Source organism: Coffea arabica, chromosome 9c (genome assembly GCF_036785885.1).
Source record: "Coffea arabica cultivar ET-39 chromosome 9c, Coffea Arabica ET-39 HiFi, whole genome shotgun sequence".
Lineage (NCBI taxonomy): Eukaryota > Viridiplantae > Streptophyta > Magnoliopsida > Gentianales > Rubiaceae > Coffea > Coffea arabica.
Window position 1 is genome coordinate 35695421 of NC_092326.1, and position 19655 is coordinate 35715075.

General features: G+C 33.4%; 2 protein-coding genes across 3 annotated transcripts; one reads left to right on the top strand and one right to left on the bottom strand.

Moving 5' to 3' along the window:
- Nucleotides 1-10446: 10446 nt before the first annotated feature.
- On the bottom strand, nucleotides 10447-12403 carry LOC113707976 (monolignol oxidoreductase AtBBE-like 15). The gene has a single exon (XM_027230392.2). It carries the CDS (start codon nucleotides 12350-12352, stop codon nucleotides 10703-10705), a length of 1650 nt encoding a protein of 549 aa, XP_027086193.1. The 5' UTR covers nucleotides 12353-12403; the 3' UTR covers nucleotides 10447-10702.
- Nucleotides 12404-15249: 2846 nt separating this feature from the next.
- LOC113708199 (CASP-like protein 1B2) lies at nucleotides 15250-19169 on the top strand. 2 transcript variants are annotated; one of them, XM_072065220.1, is made up of 4 exons: nucleotides 15250-15554; nucleotides 16809-17794; nucleotides 18412-18535; nucleotides 18764-19169. In XM_072065220.1, the coding sequence occupies exons 2-4, from the start codon at nucleotides 17550-17552 to the stop codon at nucleotides 19004-19006; spliced, it is 612 nt and encodes a 203-aa protein (XP_071921321.1). In that variant the 5' UTR covers nucleotides 15250-15554; nucleotides 16809-17549; the 3' UTR covers nucleotides 19007-19169. The 2 variants fall into 2 exon arrangements, with proteins under 2 accessions (XP_071921321.1, XP_027085799.1); XM_027229998.2 differs by having other exon boundaries at nucleotides 16821-17794.
- The last annotated feature ends 486 nt before the right edge of the window (nucleotides 19170-19655 follow it).

Below are 19655 nucleotides of genomic sequence, written 5' to 3' on the forward strand. Positions count from 1 at the left end.
TTCCACCTAGAATTAAAGCACTATACGGTCAAGCTGCACCTTCTTTAGAATTCATTTGCTTTTGCAAGTCTTGCAATTCTTTGCCGTCTAAAGTTTTGGCGGCAGGGGCGGAGGGGCAGTTGCTCCTAAAGTTTTAAGCATTTTATTTACGAATTAATTTTGTATATACTAACCAGTAGGGATGCACATTGCATACTATATATTCAAGAATTGAAATTTAAATTTAAATTATAATCATAATTTTGAAAGGCATTCATCGCCCTCAAGCATATCCAAGTGTCCATGAAATACCCCTAAACGTTCTTTGGCAACGTTGGCGTTTCTGGACAAAAAACTTTCATAGATATTGTTGTTTGAAAAATCTTAGATTGTGTTTGGATTGTATTTTCCGTCATTTTTCATGGAAAAATTACTGTAGCAATTTGATATATACGAGAGAAAAATGTGATAGGGAAATGTGATCACGGAAAACGATAATATTTTCCGACGAAAACAAGCAATCCAAACAAGGCCTTATATTAATCGACAATATGATTTAAGCGATAGAAATAATGTAAGAAATCATTCATATAAAAAAAATTTCATGTTTATATTTATATCGTTTTTCAAAGTGAACTCTAGTTGTTGAGTTTCGAAGGGTAGTAAGTCGGGATGGTTACTTTCATACCTATTTGTTGTTTTGATTGGTTGTTGCGTTTCCAAGGGGCAATGAGTGGGGATTGAATCCTTTGCATCTATTTGTTGTTTTGATTGGCTGTTGAGTTTCCAACGGGCAACAAGTCAAGTTCCGTTTCCAACTTTCACAACTCCCGAGCCAGATGGCTCTTGACCTCCTTTTCTCCCTAATTCCTACCCAAAATCTTCTTCTAGACAAAAGTTCCACTCCACTTTGAGGCATGTCGTCACTCTCGTTCCGTCCTTCGCTTTAGTTCTTTTCAGACATGTTTTCCCCGCTGTTTCATTTTGCTGGATTCTTTTGTAATTACCTTTGAGGTGTGAATTGCGTCATTTTGCCGGATTATTTTGTAATTACCTTTGAGGTGTGAATTTGTGTGTTATGCATATTTCTAGACAATTTTCCAATTTTTCCCCTAGTTTTGTTGCATTTATTTGTATCATTATTAAAGTCTTTCTAGTATATTTTGAATATTAAAAAAATGAAAATTTGCAGGGCTTACACCCCATGCCTGAAGGCTTTCACCTCGTCGGAGCACGTGTATACATAGTTAGTGTATACAAAATTAATTGATATCTTTATTTTAGTTTATTAAATTTTGTTGTTATAAAAAATTTGCCCCAAATTTTATATCAAATCCTTAGCCTCCCAAAATTTGGAGTTAGCAACTTTGCTAATTTAGTGCTTTTATTTCTAATAATCATTTTGTGCATTAAAATTTTGGATTAATATTTTATACATTGTTAATGCATCCGCTGTCACCATTAGAAATATGGCACATGTTCAATTTGGCACCGTAATAGTGTATGTAAAATGTACTCTAAAATTTTTAGTAGAAGTCTTTAATAGCTGTCATTTCAGGTATGTTATTTACTACGGTACTAATTTAATGCATGTATGACCTTCATGTTTGCATGACAATAAATTTCTACTTAGTACTTGTTCAAGTACAAAATTAACTTTGCTCGTTGTTAACTTTAGGAAATCTAAACGGTACAGATGAATTCAACAAAAATGAAAAATGGGTAGCAAATAAAAGAGTTGATGGGAGTAGAGTTAATGGCACAAAAGATGGATGGCTTCATTGACATCCCTAGATGTATATGCATTTCAATTAGAAGGGAGACAAATAACTTTACACAGCATTTCTTTTTAGTGAGGCCATATTTTTATTTTTAGTCATAGAGAAATCTGAGAGTTCTAACTTTTACTTTTTGGATTCTCAAATATCTTGTAAATTAGCAGGGATATCACAAGTATCTGAGAGTTAGTGCATTCTTTTCAGGGATAATTACACAAACCTCCCTTGATATTTCTAACAATTTCACTGAGCTTTCTCAAGGTTTTAAAAATTATATAATTACCTGCCTTGTACACATAAAATGACAATACTGACCTTGACATTTTAATAAAACTCCCTTTGTTGGGAGTGCATATACAAAAAAATGGGATGTATAATTATTTTTTCTTTTCCTTTTCTCTTCTTACCCCTTTTTATATTTTTGCTGGTGAAACCATAGAAAACTATAAACACCGACCCTAAATGTTGAATCAGTGACTTTTTTTTAACAACTTTGAATGCAATCCAATTTTTATTTGTCGATTTTTTAATCAAAAGGAACACTAACCCAAAAAGAAATGGTCAAAACTACTACAAAATTACAGTAATTCTAGCAATCTAAAAATTCACAAACTCTAGAAGCAATATGACCATACTTTCTTCTCCAATTTAGAAAAATATGCATCCCCTGTAAAATACCATTAAAAGCATTCTATCATAATACAGAACTATTGTCATACTTATTCATCAAAAAATAAATATGTTATTAAAAACTTGATATTCTTTCCTTATATTTGTGTTAATAATTGTTTTGAAAAGTAATTAAAACTTTATAAGCTGAGGGTATTTTGGGGTATCATTTAAATTGTTGACAATCAAGGGGGGTAGGAGTAATTTTTGAAAATTTTAAAAGAGCTCAGTGAAATTATTAAAAGTATCAGGGGAGGTTTAAGAAATTATCCCTTTTTCTTGTGGCCCTCTTCTAAAGTTGCAAGCCGGGTTCTGCCAGTGCTGACATTGCCGCCGCACTGCTACTGCTCCATACATGACCGCTACAATTAAAGGGAAGTATACTCAAAGAAAAATGAAAATGCTTCTTTAAGGTAATCCAATACCATAAGGGTGGGCCTTTAAGGTAAATCAAAGCAACTTAGAGAAAGCTATGGATTAGTTACATAGCCGATGAGACTTTAGTTTAATAATAACTAAAGTTGAGATCTTAACTTTGTAGAAAAATCTTATGAGATTTGTATCAAGATGCCTCCTTGGGGATCAAAATTATTAACGAATGAGAGCCAAAATTCAATGCCATGGGTAAAAGATCATATGATCTAGCTAAATTTCGTTATCCTACAACAAATTATATAACTAAATAATGATGGATGATTGCTGATTTTTTTTTCTTTTCTTTAGTAGTTAGCAATTGGTCGTTTTCTTTTAATTTTGGTTTCATATTGTTTTTAAAGTAAAATTCAGGGATTTCATATTGATGTTTGGCTGTTCACAGGGGTAAATTTGTATTTTGGTCAAAGCCCATGCATGGTTCCTTCTGTACTTTGAACAACTCTCAAAGAGAGAGGTGAATGCAGTTTTTCTAGATGAAATTTTTGTCATTTCATTTCTACCAGTAGTTTGGTTTGGAAGTCTTGACACAAAAGTGGGCAATTGTGATTTGGTCAAATTATAGGATTCATTTGGCAATTTAGTCAAACCCCAAGGAAGGTAAACGTAATTAGTCCAAAAACTCGACCATAGCCACAAACAAGAAGCCTAATCCTCCTCAGTCCTCGCCCTTTTTCCACAATCAATTGAGTCCCCTCATCTCTCTTTGAATTTCACTACATAAGAAAACAGGCTTTTACCACAAATTTTTTTTCCCACACTATTCCAAATTTGTACCTAAAAGGGATTTTTTGACAGGTGCAGCATATAAAATCTTTTACCGCTTTTTTTTTCCCCAAAGCAAATCACCATGAAAATGATGTAGATATTCACCACAATTTGCTAATTAATGTGATAAATAGTTAACTTTTATTATAATTTGTCCAATATGTGACGAAAAGAAAATCCTTTTGCTGACGTAGTTTTCCTTTGGAGTAATAACATATATGACCATTAGCCTATTAATCAACTTTTGTTTTGGTCAAATTTTATCCAATGATCAGTAATCATCTCCAAAAAAAGGACAAAAAAAAAACTGTACTTGGTCTCGAAAGTAGTTTATAAACTAATATGGAACCAAATCCATGACATACTTGGACAATGCAGTAACTTTCTCATTGTAATTTGTAACATTAAGGTTTTATTATAATGCAAAAACACACTTTTAGTGCTCAAAGTTTAGGGTTGGACCTATATATTATTTGACCAAAATTGGTCCCTAATGTTTAGTAAAATCTAAGAAAATTTGTTTATATGGCACACAAAATACACAAAAGTTCCATAAAAGTCATAGAGAAATAACCAACAAAAAATCATACACAATTTAGAACGCTAAAAAAGGCAATATAAAAAATCCAATTTATTACCCGAGGTAAAGCATATATTTTGCATGTGCTCTATTTATTTATTTTTATGTATTCCTAGATAAAATAAATTAAACATTATAATTCATACAAGCGCTTTCATATAGTTCTATGTAAAAATTATCAACCGGCATATTTATTAATTTTCTTTAATTGGTCAAATGTGATTACCTTGCGCTTAATCTGTATTTGTTAGAGTTTTCAATTTGCTTAATTTTCCTAGAGTTTTCCCATAATTTTTGTAGCATTTTGTACTTTTATACTATATTAATAAGTTTTCTTATATTTTACAAAGAAGTGGGAACCAATTTGGTCAATCGGTATACTTTAAAGACTACATTTGTTGATATCAGAAAAAACAGGGACTAATTTAGTCGGCATCAAATATTTAAAGGGCTAATTGTAAATAAATTCTTGTGCTGGGTGACTTATAACCTTTGAGGCACATCCCAATCATCCTTTTTATTTTTGTAAGGGCTGCCTAATAATTTCGACCCAAATTTTGTTATGGCGTGGGGTGCACAAACGTCTATTTGACGTGCATTTTGATACTTCTCAATTTAATTTTACTTTTCTTAGCCCATACACGAATCATTTTGGTGAGCTTTTATTAACAAAAAAGAATAATCTCCTATCATCTCCTGCAAGGTGAACAAGTCAATCACTATACAAAAAAAGTCAGCTTCGTTAAATTCACGAAACATTTATGGTTCTAATTTTGGCAAAACTAGGCCTACATAGACATAGTGGCACCTAGTAGTTCAAGTTCCCCCCAAACTTTGGACGATTACTCACTTTAATCCTTAAATTTCAAAATGGGATACTTAAGTTCTTAAAACTTATAAATTGGGACACTTAAGTCCCTAAACTTATAAAATAGGACGCTTAAATTCCTAAACCCTTATAAAATGGGACACTTCGACCACCACGGCATTCAAGATTCTGTTAATAATTTTCCTTAATTGGGATGTATTTATAAATTTAGGGATTTAAGTGTCCCATTTTAAAGTTTAGGACTAAATTGGGTAATCATCTAAAATTTGGGAGGCAAAGTGAAATTAACCCGTTCAAGTTGTATAACATTTTTTATACTTAAATTGATAAGATTGTGTGACAAATTTTGAACCATTAAATTACTGGATCTATCCAAATGTTTGCTTCTAATTTTAACCTGCTCTTTGTTTTTTTTTTTTCCTTTCTTTTTTCCCCCTTACCCCTCTTCTTGGGACATCTACGTTCATCCTTGATCATTTTGATACCTGCTTTAGTATCTAATCTTACATCAATATTGTGCCAACGGAAAATCATCATTTTAGTCCCTAAAGTTTTTTATTAATGTCAATTTTATCCCTCAAAATTTTTTTACATGGAATTAGTCCTTCAAATAAAATTCTTATAGCAATTAAGGCCTTTATGGTGGCTCCGCCTCAAACATCTTTCTCTCCAGCGGGATAAGCAACCAGTTGGGGGTACTTGAAGAGGTTCATGCGATGCTCATTTCCTTCTGATTTTATTTCCCTAAAACACCATTGAAACCACAAATCACGGCTAAAACAGGATTTGCAATCATCCTTTCTTTATCATCATCGCTGCCCGTTTGTACGAGAACTTGCTGCTTCTCTTCTTCATCTATTAGATTCTCTCCACTGCCTGGGGCGCCTTCTCTTTTTTTTTTTTTTTCTACTAATTTAATTCTAGGCATTTCTTATTTTTTTGGCTAATTTAATTACAGGTATTTCGTTTAATTATTGCTCTTTATTATTGTTTTCAATCAAACAAAGGAATGGCTTTTTATGTTTTCCCATAACATTCATTATAATGCATAACCAAATTATCAAGCAATCATGCTAGTAATAATTACTATTGGCAGCTGTGTTGGACAATTTATGTCAATCAATGTGAAACATAATGGACAACTACAATGACTTCACTAAATTTGTTGGAATTTTGGTTACTTTTTCAAGTATCAATAACTTCGTTTTCGCTGTATTTTTTTTTATTGAAACCTAAGACAACGAGATTTCATCTGCTAATCTGTTCATCCTTATCATGTATATCTAATTCATTGCCATCAATTAGCTTCAAAATTGACTAAACAGCACAAGCAACCAGTGTGTCAATTATCAAATCTTGTCTTTACTTTTCACCTAGACCAAATATTGCATAAGGGCTGCCAAGCAATGTTTTGAAAACCGGACCGGACCGGGCCGGTTCGACCGGTTGAACCGCGAATCAGCCATGGCACCGGTCCGGTTCAATGTCATAGTTGACTTTGGCAGAAAACCGGTCAAGAACCGGTTGAACCGTAAAAATCGCGGTCGAACCGCTATTGAACCGGTTTTCAACCTTCCTCCTTTTTTTTTTTTTTTTTTTTTTTTCAACTATCAAGATTTGAACTCAAGACCTTTGTAATAGAAAACCAATGTATTAACCGTTGCACCATCACATCCTATTAGTTTTTTTTGATAACTTATTTATATAAAGCAAACACTCATATTTCTTTTTTCCATTTTTCTTACAAAATCTCATCATCTCATGGCTCTTTCTTTTTAATTTTCAACTCTCTCTCTCTCTCTATCCTCTTTTTTTTTGTTACTCCCTTTTTAATCAAACCTCTTTATTTTTAATTTACTGATGTTTTCTTCCATCTTTTAATTTTGTTTTTGTCCATTAAATTGAAAAAAGTTCAAAAAGAATTATTTTTTTAACCCAAATTATTTAATGCTACAACCACTCACTTTTATCTCATTTTTTGTTTCTTATCAAGTTTACATTTCTATTTTCGATTTTCTTGACTTCCTTCGAACTCCAAACTTCCTTTTTTAAATTGCAATCTCTAAAACGTAAATTAAAATTTAAGTTCACAATATCTAAATTCTCATAGACGTGAATTTTGTATAATTTCAAAATATTGTGATATTTTTGGGTTGGATTTAGATATAATTGAAATTGAGATGAAATTTATTTGTTTTAACTTATAATTTAAAAATTTTTTTTTAAAAAATCCAAGTTATTAAAAAATAGTAAATCTTTCATCATATAAAGTATTAAATTAATCCATTACATGTCTTATTTTGTACATATATATATTTATATAAATAATTTTTTCAAAAATTCATTGAACCGAGATTGAACCGGTCCGACCGGTTGAACCTCGACCCTTTCACTTCACCGGTTCAATGAACGGTCCGGTTTTTAAAACATTGCTGCCAAGAGAGGATGGCATATCACAGTCCGAGACGGTGGATGACAAGGCGATGCTAAAGCTATAGGCTTAGAAACCGAGTCATTGTAATTTTTATTTACCATATAAAATATTTCATAAAAATATCAGATAGGCATCAAACTTGAAACCCAATTCAATACAAGCCTTGAGTTCTTCAAGGTATTTGTTAGTGGCACATTCTTGCTCCAGCAGTTGCGGTGAAGACCATGGTTTCCCTTCCGCCATTGCAAAGCCTCATCATGGTAGATGTTTGGAGATCAATATCTTTGTTTGTATGAAGACGAAGTGGGTGGCAGCACTGGCTGAAACTGTGGAGACTCTACTATGGAGTTCGATGGAAGACAGAGGTGGTGAGACATGATGGAGGAAGAATTTGTCTCTCCTCTTGCCAAACCCCAAAGGCAGGGTTGGGAGAAAGAGAGTTTGGCGACGAACTCGATGCCTCCGGCTCTTGGTTGGTCTCTTGATATGGACAAATTGTTTCCATTTCTTTCCTGATGGAGGAAGACACCAATTTTTTAATATTTAATTTGGTTTAGCTAATCAATACTAGCATCTCACTATGCTTTATTTTTTTTGCTCATTTTGTTCAATAAAATGTTTAGGTGGTACCACTGTAAAGGTGCTTAATTGGTATAAGCATTTTATTTTAAAGACTAATTCCATGTTAAAAAACTTGAAGGACTAAATTGACATTAGTAAAAAAGTTTAAGGAGTAAAATGATAATTTTTCCATCCGCCAAATACGCTGTACAAAACAAAATGTTTGGTAGAACACCATTCATGACTAATTGGAGACTTGAAGTAGAGCACTTGTTTTTTCCTCAAAGAAGCCTTTCTTAAGATTGCTGCCCAGCCCAACTAAGATTTGTCAGATTTATTTCATTTCCGTTTGGGTGGAGGATTATAGGCAGCAGCTTGCATAAATCAAAAAGCCCAAATGTTTAGAAATTTCTTAACACACATATAGACAACATCAACATGGCATACTCACAGGCTGATTCTCAACGGTTTTACTTTAACCATTAGAGCAAAATTTTTTTGAAAAATAAAGAGACAGTTTTTAGTTTTGGCAGATTCAGCTTTTCTTTAATAGGGAGTGAAATGTTGCAAGATATCTAGGGTTTAGTTTTGACACACCTACTTGATCTCCGTCCTTTTTCTCTTTTTTATGAACCAACCAGGGTCATTTAGCTATTTTAGTAAATGAAGAAGCATAACTAGTATTATATGTATAGAAGAGAGGTGGCAAGTTCTATTCATTTAGATTAAGGGATTTGACGAAGGATTTGAAATCTTCTCAAATTCGTTTAATTGTTTAGAATATTTAGGAGGTATTTAAATTTGTAAATAATAAATTATTATAGTGTTGAAAATGTATTTTGATAATTGATGAATTATATAAATTCAATTACATCTTAAATAATCCCAACAACTAGAGTAATTTGGGTGAATGTCAAATCTTTCAATCCAATCCTTCAATCCAAATGAAGGTATAACCTATACTATTTTATTTTATCACCTAGTGTAATATGGAGTGAATAAAAAAGATATTTATTGACAAGGTATAAAACCTTATTGCAAGCTCAAAAACTATGAGATTAACCCATTTTAAGACCCTGTTTGATAACCCAATTCATTACTTAAATTTAATGGAATTAGATGTTAACATATTCAAATTATTTAATAACCAAAAATTAAACATTTGAATTAATTAAGTAGCACTGAATTTTCTAGGTAAGTAAAACTTGATCTCAAAATTAAGTGATAAACTATTCACTTATCACTGAATGTGATATATACTCAAATGTATTAGATTTAATATTTAACAATTCAATAATTTAATGAATTCAGACTTCAAATTTCAGATTTCAGATTTCAAACATCAATTTTCAGATTTTAGTTTTGTCAAACACACCCTAAGTCATAGTTGTAAACTTTATCCATTTTAAAGTGAGCATCGTGTTTTGAAAATTTTCTTTATTAACCGATGATTTGTGATGATTCAAAATCTTAACTATTTATATCAAAATCTTAACTATTTATACCACCTGCGATGTTGAATATAACACATAAAAAGAAATGGTGCTCAAGCGTTAGCTCAACTGGTAAGTCTCATTCATCTAACTTAACTAATCGAGTTAGAATCCAGCTACAAGTGATCTTCTATTAATTAGTAGGTGATCTGCAACCACATGGGATCCTTAGTGTCCCTTTTCGAGTGACAATTCAGTGTTATTTCTATATTTATGCCAAGTGTACTATTTAATTTATCATGTGCTGTTTATTTAAGTTTCTTCTACTCTCACATGATAAATGGGATTGACACTAGATTTGGCACTGGATAATAGTACAAAGGACCCCAAGTAATGTGCAACAATAATTGTAAGTCATTAGAAAAAAGGCCTGGAGCCTAATACCTTGAAATGAAGTATATATTTCCTTTAAAATTTTTTAATAGAAACAAAAGGAACTAGTGCATTTATTTTAATTTGTTTTTCAATAGGTGCTGAATAATGTTTTGTGATGTGCTCCTGAAACTCTGGCAAATTGCATATAAAATTCTTGATACTTAAGGTATCAATTTTTTTCTTGTACGCTTCATACTTTTATTGATAAGCTGTTGAGTTTACACAAAAACTGGGGGCTTCTCATACCAATTTACATCACAGATTGAACGGTAATCCAACTCTATTGCTAAACTATATTATTTACAGATGAATGGGATCAAATGCAGCACGAAACTCCTAATTCCAAGCATAGCTCCAGATTTCGCTGAAGCCTAGGTATAGGTCTCCATCCTAGCACAATGTTGCGAATCTCTCTAATTACTTGATGGCTGACAGCAGAGGTATCAATTGGTAATTCTTTGTATGATTTCACATGATAAAGAGTACCAAGATAGTCAACATGTATTTATTATTAAACGAGGAGAAAACAAATTCATTGAAGCGATGCATCAGAATAACAAGATTAATTGCGATTTAGCTCCAGAAATTAACAAATAGAAGCACCTGAAACATTCAATCCTCCTATGCACTGAGAAAATATTCAAGTACTCAAGATGCAATGCATCATGTCAGTCGTGTACAGGAACTCGAAATTTAGAAACGATGAAAAACGGAAAACAAGAAAACAGAACAGTAAAAATTCATCAGATCTTCGTTGTCAAAGCCATCTCCTTTCTTGTTCTAGTAATCAAATGTAGCTATGATTCAGTTTATCATCTTCTTCTCATCTTCTTCAGACAAGGAATGAAGCGTTGGAATGCTCTGCTCGTGCCTGAAGAAATTATCAGGATCAACTTTTGTCTTCACCTGCACGAGTCTTTTGAAGTTGTCTTTGAAGTAGCTAGAGCCCCAGAAACTTGCTTTCAGATAATTTACGTTTCCGCTAAGCTTATCCACTCCCAAATCAAGATCCCTGTAATTCACATAAGCTTCTCTGGGGAATTTAGAAACATAAGGACCTACGGAGTCATATAATTTTCTGATCCAATCAATGTGCTTATCTGCAGTTTTCTTGTCTCCACTTTGCCATGCCGTCAGCCACTGGATCATGAATTTTCTTCCTTTTCTGTGAGGAAAAGGAATTTCAGATTCGGGAATTTTTCCCATCATTCCACCATAAGCATTCCAAATTGTGAACGGAGAATCTTCTTGTAGAAACCTTTTCCATATTCCTTCCAACGCAAATTTTGGGATGGGCTCTTTTACAAAATCTGACTTAGCTTTGAAATAAGTCTTGTTGAAGAATGACTTCCTCTGAAGCAAAAATTCAGGCTTTAAAGTTGGCGGGTAGCCAGCAATGTAAAGAACTGATTCAATCCAGCTCATTTCAACGCAATCTTTTTGTGTTAATCCTAATTCAGGAAAGCCTTTCTTCATTACTTTCAGGAGTCTGTTAGCCCTTCCAAGAAATAAGGCCTGATAGGCAGTTTGTATTGTTCTCTTTCCTTGCTGATCAGTAGAATTCACAGCACTTATGAGAACTCTGATGAAGAGGTCTTCATCAAGAGTGTCAGCAACTTGTTGCCACCTGTACAGAAGTTTAGTTGCTCCTTGTTCCAATGTCCTTGGAACAGTGAAAACTGTGACAGTTAACGGTACCGGAACCAACTTTAGTTTCCAAGCAAGGAGGATTCCGAAGCTCCCTCCTCCGCCTCCTCGAATTGCCCAGAAAAGATCCTCTCCCATGGATGCACGATCAAGAATCCTCCCTGTTGCATCAACTATTCGAGCATCCACCACATTATCAGCTCCAAGCCCGTATTTTCGCATCATTGGACCATATGCCCCTCCTGTTATGTGACCGCCAATTCCCAAGCTTGTACAGAGGCCAGCAGGGAAACCATGAATTCTACTTTTCTGCGAAATTCTGTAATAAACTTCGCCAATTGTAGCTCCTACTTGGGCCCAGGCGCTGTTTTCCTCTATACTAACATTGATGAATCGAAGTTTGGCAAGGTCAATCATTATGAAAGGGAATGGTGTAGCAGAAGTATACGACATGCCCTCATAATCATGGCCTCCACTGCGGACTCTGAGATGAATATTAAGCTCTTTTGCACAGATAACTGCTGCTTGAACTTGGGATTCTGTCAATGGTGTGAAAATAAGCTCAGGTTTAGGCCTAGATGGCCCCAAGCACCTCAGGTTCATCGCAGTAGATTGCAGAACTGAAGTAAATGAAGCATTTTCTGGGGTGAAAAATGCACTATGAAAAGGTATGGAAAGATCAGTATGGAGATTTACACACTGGTAGAATTTATCTTCAATTGAATGGTCTGAAGCAGCAGCCCATGAAGCTGATGATAACAGAAAAAGTAATAATGGGAGGAACATGAGTGAGATTGAAGACGGCATTTGGTTGATTTACTTCTTATTTTTCCCTTATTTTCTGCTAAGGTTAGCGAGTCCTAGGATGTGTATATACATATATATGATTGAGTGAAGATGGTTTGCAAAGTTTGAAGAATACTTCAACTTGAAAGTTGGTGCTTAATTATTTAAGTTTGAAGAATAGTTTAACCCACAAAAAAGTTCCATCCGCAGGACCACAACCAAGGTATTATCGGACAAAATTGCACATTCTTCAGCCGTTTACTTTTGTAAGTATACTAGGCTCTGCCTCACTGGCACGGTTACAACTGTCACTGCCACTTCTGCTAGAAGATATAATATATTCCATATTCCACTTTTACATTACAAGAGAGTGAAACAAGAGAAGGAGACAAATGAATGATTTCCCAATATCAGTTAATTCGAATTATGGCAAAACAAGATAGCACAATCATTTGAGGAGAAGGCGAGAAGGTTTTCATCTAATGACTAAAGTTGAGATCCTAGAAATTAGAGATCTACCGTTCAAATTTCCTGCTCTCTTATCGTTTTTTAAGTTTCATCCTTCTCCTGCTAAAAAAAAAAAACAAGCCAGTTGCATATTTGCCTATTTCTCTTCTCCTCTTCACACGAAATGTGTAGAATTGTCAAATAAGGAAAGTAAATTTGTCAGTTGATAGACAGGTGATGCATCATCTGTGAAGGGTGAAAACCAAAAAAAAAAGCTTTCTTCTAGTATTTGTTAGTCTTGGCATTGTGAACACTGGAAAATTTTGACAGTTCTGTGCAGCACACGTATTATATATATCTTAAGAGTAGGACAGTCGGTTTTTCTTGCCTTAAAAATGACTAAATTGAGGGTTCGTTTTCCGGGCATCCCAAGTGGAATAACCGTGTGAAGAAAGAGTCTTGTTTTAGGAAAGAGCACTCAATATTGAACCAATACAAACCGGTTTGTAGCTTTGGAACCCTCTTATGTTTTACGCATATCCATAGACATGATGAATTATAGGAAAAATTGTAAAAATTAAGGATACTTGATTGTTTTGGGCATCTTCTGTTCCTGGTCAGGAACAAATTCTGAAGCCCATTTATGTGTTCTCTTTAGGTGCTTCCATTTAGTGGTGGAAAATTACTTAAAAGAGGGGCCAAGATTAGCAAAAACTGGTAAAAATGTTTGCTTGAGGGGCACCCTTAAATTTATGCAGAAGGCTCTTTTGTCTCCCCATTTATTGGTGGGGGAGGGAAGTGGTTGAGTCAAGTCTAGTTTTTAGTTTAGAGATATATAAAAGTGAAAGTTCAATATTTTTGAGAGAATATAAAGAAATTTCTAAAACTCACTTGTCTTACAATGATATTATTGTCACATAATTAAGCTGATCCATGTTATAACTTCATTCTTGAATTCCTAAGATGTAAAGTTTAAGTGATCAAATTGAACATCGATCCTGATCTTGATCAAATTCTACATTAATCTTGATGCATGATCACCAATTCTAGATCACTTGTGCAACTAAAGAATTGGAGTAGGATTAGCATAGGAAAAAAAAAAAATCGAATCACTTTTTCAAATTACTATTCTTGTTCAATATTCATACTTTGCATGTCACTTTTTGCAGTTTTTTTTTTTTTTTTTGGTCTTTTCTTCTCACAAACTTAAGGACTATGTTATTTATTCATCTCAAATCCAATATATATGATGGGAGCACAAACTAAGATGGTAAATCCATTCCAACTTCTGTGCTATTGCAAAGCAATTTATGTAAGTTATATCCGGAACACAATTGAAAAGATCCAAGCTGAAATTTTATTTTAAAAAAAAAAAACCCTTCAACAGCAGATTATGTACAGCTCTTTTTTCAAATATTTCTCGTCAAATGTAACATCAAAAGTTGTTGGAATACAATAACAAATTGCCAAAGAATTTATAAAAATTCCCAAATCAAAAAAATAAAAATAAAAATAAAAGAAGAAGACATTGAAGAATTTGTTTGTTCATCAAACAATCTTAAAAGTGAAAGGAAGTGGTTCAGTTGCATATGAGGCCAAGATAAACCCGGCCAAAAATAATTTTCTATTTGTCTTTAATATGTTAAGATTATAAATTAATCATAGGAAACAAAAAATGTCAACAAGAATGTAGAACCAATATAGAATCTGCTTAACCCTTTTTTTTTTTTTCCTTCAATTATGTCTGCTTTTAGTTTGGCTTTGTAAAGGCAATTTGGTCAGCGGTAGGTTCAACCACCAAATAAGTAAAAAACAAAGAAAGAAAGTAAATTCTATGTATTTTCGTTGCTTTTTGTCTAAACAATTAGTTAGTGGAAGAAATGTGGAATTTTCTTTTTGCTTCACATGGTTGTTGAACTTTAATGCAGTTTAAAATATTCTTGATCGAACTACGAATCTTTTTTTATTTTTCTCTACTAGAAAGAGTTGATTTCCATTATTGCCTGCAGAGAAATTTTGATCTTGTCGACAATCTCTAGCAAATTTGATTTGCTTACGAACCATGAAAACTACAACCACAAACAGTACAAATTAAAATGATAACAATTTACTTGATTACTAAATTTTTTTGACAGAAGCCATTTGGGGATTAATTTATTTTAGCACTTCTTTGCTGTGGTTAATTCTTCAGTAGTTTGACCTGGATATTTAATTACCTCATCGATATTCATATTTTATCATGTAGATAATTTCTTTGAGTGATGGATGGATCCATTGAATCCTGAGTAGTAATATATTTCTGTGATTCACTTTATTTTGTTTGGTCGTTTTAATTTTTCTGCCTAAGCATAATCATCAAAATTACCTTATCCAGCAGTAGATTTTTATACTGTACTTTTTTTTTTTTTTTTTAGAAAACTCTCCATTTTTATTCATTTCATAATTGTCTTACTCTTTTTTTAATACAAAGGAGTTTATTTGCGAATAGCCCTAACACGAATGACAGGAGTTCCTGCTTTATCCAATATCAAGGCTCCCCTTGCAGGTCTTGGTAACTCCGATTGTGAAGTATAAAGAACGTTCCCGAATCATTTGCCCCCGCCTTAGCCAACGCATCCGCCACCTGGTTCGTCTCTCGATAGCAATGTCCCACCGTCCTAGCCAAAGCACAGTTTGCCTGGAATCTTTCAATTTCCGATCAAATCAACCACGGACACTTTGATTTGCCTTGGAGGATATTTGCTAACAGTAGCGAATCCACCTCCACCATGACAGGGTAAGCCATCAGGGCAAGCCATGATGAGATCTTATTTTAACTGCCAAAATACCCATTGACTTAGTTTTGCCAAGCTTTACCATATATAAATGGTTTATTAGATTTCAAAGTGGCCATTGGGGTGAAAAACTCTATAGGGTTAAGAATTAATGAAAACTGTCATTACTTATGAGATCTTATTTATCTTTGTGCAGACAACATGAATTTAAATCCATCTGATGATTTATTTTATTCTTTATTTTTTCTTTTGGCTGCCATGGCTACCCTATTGTCTTGGCAGTTGCAGAATTTGTTGTCTGTCTTGCTTTCTTTTACAAGTTTTGTTTTATACCTAAAAACCAGTTGTCTAAAAAGTACAAGAAATGATTTTGTGATTTCTATGGCTGAGAAATACTGATAATAGAAATCCATATTCTATTCTATAAATTTTGTTTGTAAAACAAACTCTATTTTCACGCTTCCACATCACAATTTCACTTTGGGATCTATGAATTTTGGTCATGAAACAAATCTAGGCTATCACATCACAATTTCACTTTGGAATCTATCTCTGAGATTGTCTCCCTATACCCACAAATAGCTTTAGGATAATTTACTGTCTCACTTTCTCTGTGACATGATCAGCAAACCTGTGACAACTGTCAGCACTCCTAGGTCCTAGCATCCAAACCAAATCCTCTTTCATAAACAATATAACAATCATTAAACATGAAAGCTTCAAGATCAAATGTCATATTCTCCAATGAGAAGAGTCTACAAGTTTCAAACTACCAACAAGTATAGAATTTTAAATCTGGAATTCGACTTCCAAATCAGAAAACCCTTTCGTTTCCAAAGAAGAAAAGAAAGAAAAATCATTAATTATTATATTAATGAAGGGAGATGCATTCAATTTGCCTTCCTTTTTCAACCAATAGAAATGATTCTTGCTATGAAAAGTATTAACATGTGATTTATTACTTCATTTGTATCATCACCACCACCCCTCACTTAATCAAATCAAAGTCTTCTTTCATATTTGTGGCTTGAATTTGCAAAGAATATCTCTAATAGACAATTGTAATGAAAGGGGAGGAAGCCTTTGGGAAGCTTTGAGGACTTTAATTTAACTACAAAAATATATAATTATGCTTTTTTGTTTTTGGGTATCTCCAAGTTTAGACATCCTAGATCTATAGTTTATGCCCCATAAATAAATGTTTTTCCCTACATGAAACTATTGAATCGAAACATTTTTTTATCCTCTTGGGCTAGTGCATTTGACAGGTGAAGAACTGAAGATCAAACCAATTTCAGACATTAGCTTATAGATAGTGTGGGTGGCTTCTTACGAAATGTTGCAAGAGGACAATTTTTTGCCCCCTCACGATATCTGGCAATTGGACAATTTTGTCAAGAACGAGAATGGATAAGAATGAGCTTCCACTATACATAATTAAGGTGAAAACACATACACAGTTTAATTTTTTAAAATAAATAAAAAAAAAGGGAAACATGCATAATCAAAACAAATTGTTACTTGACCAATTTCCCATGCACACACGTATAATCATGCATAATCAAAAACGTAAAAGATTTCTACCAGAACAATTAGAAAGAATAGGAGCACCGAAAACACTGATGCTGCTATGAAACTTAGTCGTGGGAAAATGTGTCCCTTTCTTCTGTTTATTTAGGTGAACTAGGCAGGATTATTTGCAAATTAGCATAAAGTTGTTTGACCTTTCTAAATTAGCCTGAACTTACAGCCTACTTCATCCCTCCTGGTACTTTCTGTTTCAGCTATCTTCCTAACAACTGCCACAGATTTCCTCAAAAGTACCAAATTAGTTAGGCTAACCAGAACGATATGGACACACAACTCTTTGCTTATTAGACTAAACAAAACCCCTTTCCCCAGTGTCTCCCTTTATATGGTTTTAGATGAATTCATTGTCCTCCACAATCAAACATCATTATACACATATTTACTCGCTCCTTTCTTGATTGTTTGCCATGGCTGATGAGAAAGTTGTGGAAGGGGCAGAGAATGGAGCTTGCCAAACACCAGTGGTTAGTGCTAACAAGGCAAATGATTGGCTAATCTTTTTGCTGAGGCTGTTTGCCTTTTTTGCAACTGTATCAGCCACAGTGGTGATGGCCATAAACAAGCAAACCTTAACAGTTGTTGTTGCCACTATTGGAAGAACTCCAATTCAGGCCAGTGTCACAGCCAAGTTTCAGCACACCCCAGCATTTATGTGAGTTCTTTTAATAACTCATATTAATGGAACTTTCTTTTTTTTTAGGCCATATGTATTGCTTTTTATTATTTGTTCATGGCAATGTAATTTGCAAAACTAGATTAGCTAAATTTGTACTGGTATCAAGTAAATATTAACTTTAGCTTGATTTTACCTATTTTAGCTCTGTTTATTGTTATTTCCCATGTTGATAAACACTTAACAGGCCTAACCAACTTATGTTCAACACCTTAATGTGCTTTGATGATGCATGCAATTCTTATTAGGAGAAAAACTGGAAGATTCAATCATTTTATGTTCCAATTTTTGGCCCATAAGCTTTATCAAAAGTGTAACTAAAGTAACATGTTTATAGGCTAAATGATATGGCAAAACTAGATTAGCTAAAACATGCAGCGATTGGTACCAAATCTATGTTCACAGGCACCATAACATTGCAACACTTAATCCCTCTCGATCCACCCGTAGTTTATGAATTTTCTTCAGTAGTTGAATTTAATAAGTGTAACCCAAAAAAAAAATTTTAATGTTCTCAACTGGGCAAAGAATTTTCACAAGATTTAGCAAATTTTCAGTGCTATCAAATTGAATCATTTTTTTTAATGGTAATGCAGATTCTTTGTGATAGCTAATGGTTTGGCAAGCATTCATAACTTGCTAATGCTAATAGTGGAGCTCATAGGCCACAAGTTTGATTTCAAGGGTCTCCGGTATTTGCTGATTCCGATCCTAGACATGGTAATTTTTGCTCCTTTTCACCATTGTATTTGATTATTGATTAAATTGGGCAAATCATCAAACTGCTGCTCAATTTTCCAATAATTTTTATTAACCTTTTTCTTTTTTCTTTTTTTTTCCCTCTTTTTTGGCTATACTAGTATATATATATATATATATACCCCTCTAAAAAATCAACATAAAGAACGTACATGTCATGACCTTTTTTTCTTGTGATTTTCGATCCAGCTGAACGTTGCTCTGGTGTCTGGTGGTACAAGTGCAGCAGTTTTCATTGGTGAGCTTGCTCGAAATGGAAATTCTCATGCAAAATGGAACAAAATCTGTGACAAGTTCAGCACTTATTGTAACCATGGAGGTGGAGCCATGATTGCATCTTCCATAGGGCTAGTCCTGATGATCATTGTCACTGTTATTTCTATCACCAAACTTCGGATTCAGAAGTCTCAGAACTACTCTAGACTTCCTTAATATATATGATGCACTCTTTTTCCTGTTTTTGTGTGTGCTCGATCTACTGCTCTTTTACAGCCAAAGAAGAGCATTTGTACATAGTGTGGATTGTATGTTAGTTGAGTTCAATCATTGTAATTGAGTTTTCAATGAAAACACATGCAAAAGTTTGTTGTTTAAAGTTTTTTGTTGTTTTACACTTGTTATATGGGTGTGTACATATGCATGTTTCTATCACCAAAAATGTAGCTGAAGCTTTTGAAGTTATTTACATTGAGATTTATCTTAAACCAAAGTAATTCAAGTGATTTGACAAGTTAAGAAGCAACTATAAACTAAGTGCAAGAGGAACTGCCTTTCAAGGCTAAATTCAATCAACATTACATATCATAAGAGAAGATTTTTATTCAAGTCCAATGCCTCTAAGGATTATTACAAACTATCATGGAAAAGTACAATCTCCTAAGCTACATTGAATTTGTAGTGCTCCAATTTCTTCTATCCCCTTTATAAGTCTCACAAGTCTCATCTAAAATGAAAAAAAAAAAATAAAATAAAAAAGGCAAGTTTTAAATGGATTTAAGATTTGAACGAACAATATAAAAAAATAACTTTGCACCAGATATTTGGATTAATAAAATATCATGATACTCTTTTTACTTTAAAA